The sequence below is a fragment of the Diabrotica virgifera genome, chromosome 2, assembly GCF_917563875.1.
Source record: "Diabrotica virgifera virgifera chromosome 2, PGI_DIABVI_V3a".
Taxonomy (NCBI): domain Eukaryota; kingdom Metazoa; phylum Arthropoda; class Insecta; order Coleoptera; family Chrysomelidae; genus Diabrotica; species Diabrotica virgifera.
The window spans coordinates 43,785,448-43,794,310 of NC_065444.1; the positions used below are offsets into that span (position 1 = coordinate 43,785,448).

The window sequence follows — 8,863 nt, forward strand, 5'->3', positions numbered from 1 at the left end:
GCAACTCGAAACACAAGTATGCAAACACGGTTGCGTGAAGCGTGGCTCGCAATCGTGAAATTTACGAGACTTGCTCGACCTGTAGATTCTTGTGTATGGAAATGGGTAAGTCACAAAGTTTCACAAGAAAAAAGCGAATATTTCGAGAAATAATCGTCAGCAAATGTATACAGACAGCAAATAAAAGATAAAATAGGGACATAAAATTTAGAATAAAAAGACACTAACCAACTATGGGCAAATATACGAGATATTGCGTTACAGAAATCGGTTGAAATATTGGGCAAAACAGGTCAGAAAAACGAAATAATTGGTTTGACCATGAGTGCGAAATGACCATAAATAAAAAGAACGCAGCATATCAAAAAACCATCGACGCATGTTGTACACGGAGAAAAAAAGAAGAGTATAGACGTCTTAAGGCCGCGTCCCACCATCAAATAATTTGATCAAACTGGTTTGAGCAAACTGAAAGTGACAGTTAGTGACGTCACATCCTGAGTGTTCATTGTGGATAATAAGAAAAATTTTAATTTTAAATAAAGTACAAACAAGTTAGACAACTCAATACAAAAATTTGATCAAACTAGACTGATAGTGAGAGCACAGATTTTTAGAATTTCAAAAAAACTGCAATTGTGACGTCACTTTGACGTACTTCCGGAGTTTGCTCAAACTGTTTGATCAAATTATTTGATGGTGAGACGCGGCCTTTAGAAGAGAGGAAAAACGTAATCCATCGACGTAATAAGAGGGAATATGAACAGAACACTCTCAATGAGATATAAAGTTTATTTGATAAAAATGAAACGAGAAAATACTACACATCCTTAAATAATAGTCGTCGAGAATTTAAACCACGATTAAAAATTTGTAGAGACACTAACGGTGAAAATCTACATGACCAAAAGTCAGTTCTACAGATGGGCACACTATTTCGGCGAAGATCTAAATATAAACGATATTGATGGAGGTTACAACGTAATATATATATAGAAAATCAACAAAATCTACATCATCAACTACACAGTGAAGACCCAACAAGATAAGAAGTGTCAAATGACATCCTAAAACTCAAAGACAATAAAGCCCCAGCAGACTTTTTGCAGCTATCCATAAACTGATAGTTCTTATATGGCAGAATATATAAGTCCAATGAAAAAATCACATTATAAAATTTATTGTAAAAAATCTACCTTTTTTAGAGTTTCTACTATTTATCGAAAGGAAACCAACTAAGTAGCTCATCAAAAATATGACGCTTTAACATTTTTTATCGAGAATTTACCATTTTTGATGTTTTCAAGATTTACCAAAAACAAAACCGAAAAAAACAAGGCTATAGTTTATAAAATAATTATGGCATCAAATTTTTTGTAGACAATCTAAGTGTTATTTGAGTTTGTATGATTTATCAAAAGAAAAGTAACAGAGCCTAGAGTTCATCAAAAAATGACGCCTCAACATTTTTTATCGAGAATTTACCATTTTTGATGTTCTTAAGATTTGTCCAAAACAAAGCAGAAAAACCAAGGCTATACTTACTAAAAAAATTATGATAAGTATAATTTTTTTGTAGGCAAAGTACTTTTTTAGAATTTATGCGATTTATTAAAAGAATAGCCACTAAACAAAGGCTACAGGTCATGAAAAAATGGCGTTTTAACATTAATTTTTATCGAGTATTTTTAATTTTTATGTTTTTAAGATTGTATTAGGATTGGAAGAACTGTATAAAAAGCCAACGATAACGACGACCATCAAAGCACAGAGAATACGATGTTTGGGGCACACCGCAAAATGGGAAGTAACAGAATGACAAAAATGGTACCTACTCTCACGAAAACCAATAGAAAAGAGTTTGAAAGGCAGGCCAAGAAAATGATAGAACGAAAGTGTGTACGAAGACCTGAAGAAAAATAATATTGAGGGATGAAAAGAACTAGGATTAGACAGAAGGAGATGGAGGGAGGTGATGAAGGAGTGTATAAAAAGATTAAAGTATAATTAAATAAAATTTATAAGACTAAAATTAAATATAATCAGAAATGTAAACGTTTTAGCCCTAGGCCTACAAGGTCTGTTGAGATTTATAAACAAAATAAATAAATTGGTCCAAAAACAAAGCGTCAATGTTCCTTGTTTCTATCTGTATCATTTAAAAACATACAGAGCTAATTAATTCATGAATCACATTTATAAAACTGTTTGCCTATCTTCCAGGGGCACGTATAGTTTATTATAGCGCCCCATTGGCAATGGGCTGAAATTTTCAGCTGAATGATAAATAACTAACTAAAGAAGCTCGTGTGGAAACATTGTTGCAGAAATGCCATACTTGCAAATCGAGTAGAAAGAGAAAAATTTCTCGGCACATACTTCAGCCATGATGGATTTTGCGGTTTTTGGGTTTTGGGTCTTTGTTTTTAGATGTCAGATGTAAGAAAAAGTAAATGACGTGACGTATAAATAAATAAAAATAATTTAAAAGTAAATATTGTAGTAATCGGTTAAGAAATGCTGAAATATAAATGAAAAGATAAAGTGAAGGATTAATATTTTGTGAAAGCTGTAACAAGTTAGTTTCGTCGCGTCAATGTTACAGTTTCCTTCTTTGGTAGTCTGTCTTCTTTAGTATATGTCACATAGATGGCGCGAAGTCAAACTAAATAATAATTTAATAATAATATATTTTTTATTCTAAATATCATTTGATAGTAATTTTAAGTATTACATGAAGGAAATATTACGATTAAAAATAGAATTTAAGTATATTAAAACTAATGTATGTATTAACAACGCTTAATGTTAACTGTCGATACTCTTCCCGCACAACTTTGACTCTTTATTGACAGATGGCGATGGTAGGTATATTAAGCTTGTCACGCACGACAAGCTATACTATATTATATTTCATACCCCGCTATAATACTGCCCTCACTTTCAGTCTACCAAAACGAAGTGTGGTTTGTTGATCGTTGTGTTTCTGTTTAGTTGTGTTTTGTTAAAAGGGTAAAATGGAGTATCTTATCAACAGCGTGAAAAAATATCCATGTATTTGGAAAGCCGATAGTGAAGACTATAAAAATACGGAAATGAAGAAAGCATCATGGCGAAAAATAATTAAAGAATGTGATTATCCAGATGGTAAGTAATTTATTTGAAAAATTGATTAATTTTATTACATATTTAAAAATGAGTAGAACTACGTATATAATATATACGTAGTTCTACTCATTGTAGTTGTTTCATTTTATCTTCGCCCAAACGTCATGATTGTTTATTTTCAAACAAATTAAATCAAAACATGAATTCAAACAAATTAAATCAAAGCTTACTCGACGGTTGGCAACACCAAAGCCTTTGGTTGTGGGTTTTGGCACGTTTTGGTGCTGGAATGGCCCATATTGAATTGACTGTACCTAAATTCCAACGATGTAAAAATACTCGTGATAAACTCGAAATGGTAAATTCATTTCAATTATGAAAACGAATTTTTAATAATTAACAATTACAATTAATGTTTAAACTTTTTTACCATACAATTAAAACACTTTTGAAATGAATTTCTACTAAATGAAGTATCTACTTATAAGTATGTATTAAGAATGTACTTCTAAGTATGTGTTGAGAATATTCAATAAAGGTATATAGTATACGTAACGCATTTCGACTCCACCAGGATATAGGGGTTTTCTGGTAGTATTGTACATAGATTCAACTTGCCAACATTTAATTTTCTGTCAAAGTCACTGTCATGTAATACACCACTGTCACTAACCCACTAACAGCGTCCCATTGATCCCACTTCGAAGTACATAAACTTTCTCTTTGCATATGAAACTGCCAACAAAACATTGAAAAGGTCTTTTTGTAATTAAAAAAGCGTTTGCTGAGTTAGGCGATGCCTTAATAATAACGTTTCTGCCATCTATTGCTTCTACTTAATGAGTAAATTGACAAACATGTTCGAAATCCGTTGATTTAGTGGTGTATTCAGTGGCCAAGGCTGTTTTAATACCAACGGTTGCAAGCGGTTCCATGTGAAGAGTACAGGGGAAAACAAGGAATGTCACTTTTTCATGAATTTTGGCTTTTCTCGCCATGTTGTTAGCAAAAACTGAGTACTATCGACTAGACTATCGAATCAAAACAATAACCAGAAAGATCAGTCAATATAAATTTTCTAAGAATTTGTATCCAGGCGAAGGACCAGGATTGTCCGCACGCCACTGAACAAAAATATGGATGTCAATAGTTTTTTGGTGCATTATTAAATTAATAAATTGATATAGATTAATGTTATAATATGAAGATTATAGCATAAGAATTGCTAGAATTCTGCTAAGAAATCTCCTAAGTGGTTTTTAGATATCATAGGAATTAAACCTTTATTGCTGTTTATCTCGATATGTATAAAATGTGACATTCCTTGTTTTTCCCCTGTACTCTTCATGTACCAACACACACTTATTTTACAGTTTCAGAGACTGTTCCCAGCAAACAGACCGACATGTTAATTACGTGAATTTTGGGTACATTTGTCACCAATATACGTAAATTGCTTACGTGAATTTCACGTGAAAATTTGGTTGGAATGTCACATTGAAAATACGTCTTTAAATTACGTGAATAACTCGTCTTCAACAGACGTGTTATTTACCTTGAATAGCAGTAAAATGTTTCGGGAAATTCACGTTGCAAATACGTATTGATTAACGTATCTTTTAGGGAATGTATATATTAGTATTCACGTGAAAGATACGTCCTCGGTTCACGTAAATAATTCGACCTTAATTAACTTATGAATCACGTAATTATTATCCTCATATGATATAAATAAAACAAGCATAATATAAAGTATTAACAATGTATTTATTTAGTAGAATTTAGAGACTTTAAAACATTTGTCTTGTATAATTATTATACAATATCATGAACCAAAAATGGTACCGACCTAAAGACACATTAAAAAATTTGCCAACACAAAACACAACACAGGTCACTTTTTATTTCTAGGACACTTCGACACTTTCTTGTTTTTTTCTAATTGCATCATCGGTACTTCAACCCTCCAGCAGTGAGGTAAACGTTAATACGAAAGACATTATTATAAATAAACCCGACTAAAATAAAACGAAGGAAATAAAGCTCTTCACGTTTCACTTTCACTTTTTGTTGTGAGAAATGTGAGCAGCTGATATTAGAGGTTATGATCATCGATTTTAAAAATCGATTATTTTTAAATTACAGTTGAACTATTCTACTTACTTTAAATAATTAGTATTACGTATTTTCTTTTTGTTTTAAATTTCTTCTACTATTAACTAATTGGTCTTACTAAAAATCTATTTCAATACCAGAATAATATAAAAAAATAATCCTATCGAAACGTGTATCTATTATTCGATAAATCGATTAATTTAGTTTTCGAACCAACTATGTTCATCAGTGGTTCATCATGTACCGTGGTCACGTGATAGTATTAAAAGGAGGAGAAAGGCTTGGTAGTACGTCATCACCGCGGGCGATTTGAAAATTAGACTCAACATCATTTTAGCTCCTGTGATATTTTTAAAGAAAAAAATAGCAAAAATAGCGTCAAATCAAGGTTGGATTGAAATAGTTATGCTAAATGATTTTAAAAGCGAAATCATAAACTTTTTGTTTAAATATTGGTATTATTTACATTACGTTTACGTGAAATACATCTAATTTTTCGACGTCCATAAAATACAGTGAGTAAAATTCAAGCGATACGTATTTAACCAACACCGTTGTAAAATTTTGTTTTCCAAAATAGTTCTCAAAATTTAACCAAAGGGAGTTATTTCTATTTCGTGATTATTACGTGAAATAAACGTACCTTTGCGATGTAACCGACATTCACACCTATTATAAAAAAACATGTACTATATTCGTCATTATGATTTTATATTATTCTAATGTCAAAAATGTATTGGGACCGTGCAAGTTCGGCAAAGCGACCTCTATTTCTACGCTCTGTACTATTATTCGCACTTTTAATTATATTGGCCAATTATATTAGTCCTGGTTGCTGGATAATTGTCAAGGCCATAGTCCAAAAAAATAATAAGAAGAAAAAATAAGATGCAGGTTATGTTATGCAAACGTAAACAATTGTATGTAGTAAATAAAATTAGTTATTAAAATGCAGTACTGCAAGCAAAATACAATTAATTAAATTTACCTTTATATAATAATTGCATATCATATCAATATTATGGAGCAATATATAATTTTTCTGCTTCAATGACAGAAGGTATGAAATATACGTCAATTTGACAATTTCAATTGACAATATGAATTATTTAAGATAGTTGCAATATTTCTCCGCGACTCGCGCACGGTCGTTTCTCGTTTCCCTTCCAAGTACTTGCACACCGCGAATAAAGGAAGCCCTAATATATAGGTGAATGATTTGGCACTGAAATACGTTTTTTTCCCGTCATAAATCACCGAGTTACGTATTCGTTGAAATTTGCCGTAAATTTAACGTAATCATCATGTAACTGGGCTCAAACCTGTTTGCTGGGTTTCATCTCCCATTCTATAAATATACACCAAAGTTAAGATCTAAAGCTGTTGGCTGTAGCTAGACAGCTTAATACAAAAAAGTAATTATAACCTGTTTTTTTTCAGTAAAAGAAGCAAAACATTTATGGAAAATATTACGAGATGGACATAGACAAGCCATATCAAAGAAAAGAACAGCTACAGGACAAGCAGCGAGTGATATAAAGCCTTGGAAATACGAGAAACTGATGGAGTTCCTCCTTCCTCATATATCTAGCCGAGTTACATCGACTAATACCATGTCTTCTGGTATAACTACGACCGACGAAGACTCACAACTCCATGAAGAAATTAGAATTGAGACAATCGACGATCAGCCAGCAATCACAAGCACCTACCTACCTAAGAGAAAAAATGATCAACTTTTGGATTATTTACAAGAACAAGAATCAAAACGCGAGAAGAGGTCATTCGAACGAGACTTATGCCGCAGAGAACTTTTGAAACAATTAGTAGTTAAGCCAAAAACTGCTACTGAAAAGTTTTTCGACAGCATGTGTGACATGACCATGGATCTACCTGAACATGTCCAGATTAAAATTCAAAGAGAAATATTTCAGGCTGTCATGGAAGCTCGAGAAGCATATTTACGGAGTCAAACTGGAACCTCCGGGCTAGTGGGTTTGAATTATCCAAGACATGAGGACCAATCAGCATTTTCCGCATCATCTGCATCACGTCCTTCATCGGCTCTTTCAAATGGTGTCGCTGCATGTGATGTGTTGTCCCTACATATGAAAAATTCTCTAGCAACAAGCACAAACGAATTTATATTATCGGAAGAGTATGGTTTAAGAAGTTTGAGTAATAAAAGTTAGGTTTAATAGTACTTTTTGTAGTTTCTTTACCTCAAAGTTAGTGGGAGTTGATCCATACATCTAATATCGTCACGCATATTCATCAATTCATGCGCATTCATTAAAAAATGGCTTATATTCCAATGGACTTTTTATACTTCTCTTTTATTTATTGCATTGTGAAAACTGGTATGAACGTGATTTTTCAATTTTTGGAAACCTTTAGATTGTCCAATAAGATCTACAGTAAATAAATATTTAAACCATAGTAAGTAGAAATTAAAGTGTTTTTATTGATTATAAGCTAATATATGGTGCTTACAAAATAGTCAGATTATGTATCAGTAGTTAGTAAATAAGAAAATCCAATCCGCTAAGAAAAGATCCTGGAGAGAATTCTGTGAAAACATTGAAAGTGTACCTGAAAGCGCCAGGGTTAACAGAATCCTCAAAAGAGATAACATTAACAAACCCAAGTCAATGAAATTGCACAATGGGAAGTATACGGACACAGAGAAGGAGGCTGTAGAGCATCTTTTCCCTAATAGCACACGACGTCCTTTGGACGTCCAAAATAGGTCCATTTTTGGTCCTTACGTCCATGGACTATAAACGGACGTCCTTTGGACGTCCCATGTTGGACGTCCTTCGGAAGGAATAAATATGGACGTCCTTTGGACGTCCGACGTTGGACGTCCTTCGGACGGAATAAATATGGACGTCCTTTGGACGTCCGACGTTGAACGTCCTTTGGACGTCCATACTGGACGAAATACGGACGTTTTATGAACGCTTATATATTATACTGGACACATACCAATTACGGGATCAAATAGCAAAATAATTCAATAAAATATTAACTTACGCGTTAACTTTCCGTTAATGAAATACAGTCAAACCTGTCAGTAACGGCCACTAAAATGAAAGAACTATTGGCCGATATAGAAAGGTGGCCGTTATTGCCAGTTTTTGTAGTCTAGATATACAGTAAAACTTGTGTTACTGGCCACCTGATAAAATCGGCCACCTGTACTAACGGCCAGTTTAAATATTCCCCAAACCAATTATATCTAGACTACAAAAACTGGCAATACCGGTCACCTTTCTATATCGGCCAATAGCTTTTTCATTTTTAGTGGCCGTTACTGACAGGTTTTACTGTAATTGGTTTGGGGAATTTTTAAACTGACCGTTAGTACAGGTGGCCGGTGTTTGCAGGGGGCCGGTAACACAGGTTTTACTGTAGTTTAAATCGAAAAGATTAAATCTTAATTCAAAATTGTATATACAATTATTACAATTATAAACAAACTATATAGTTTAATATCCAAAACATGTTTTTGATTTTATGTAATGTAATGAAAATCTTATTTGTAAATTATTGGTTACAATGTTTAACAATAGGAAATATTCAAGAATAAATAAAATAAAAGTTTAATCCTAACAACACAAAACATTCCAGGAATGTA

The 8,863-nt window shown here is 32.8% G+C and overlaps 1 protein-coding gene across 1 annotated transcript; it reads left to right on the plus strand.

Moving 5' to 3' along the window:
- The first annotated feature begins 2,947 nt into the window (after window positions 1-2,947).
- LOC126879499 (uncharacterized) lies at window positions 2,948-7,514 on the plus strand. The gene is made up of 2 exons (XM_050642557.1): window positions 2,948-3,147; window positions 6,664-7,514. The coding sequence occupies exons 1-2, from the start codon at window positions 3,018-3,020 to the stop codon at window positions 7,413-7,415; spliced, it is 882 nt and encodes a 293-aa protein (XP_050498514.1). The 5' UTR covers window positions 2,948-3,017; the 3' UTR covers window positions 7,416-7,514.
- Window positions 7,515-8,863: the final 1,349 nt, after the last annotated feature.

What these genes read in the sequence shown, in the direction of transcription:
- LOC126879499 (XM_050642557.1), top strand. Translation starts at nt 3,018, where the DNA reads ATGGAGTATCTTATCAACAGCGTGAAAAAATATCCATGTATTTGGAAA. An exon ending in AGAATGTGATTATCCAGATG is followed by an intron (nt 3,148 to 6,663) that starts GTAAGTAATTTA and finishes GTTTTTTTTCAG; the next exon opens with TAAAAGAAGCAAAACATTTA.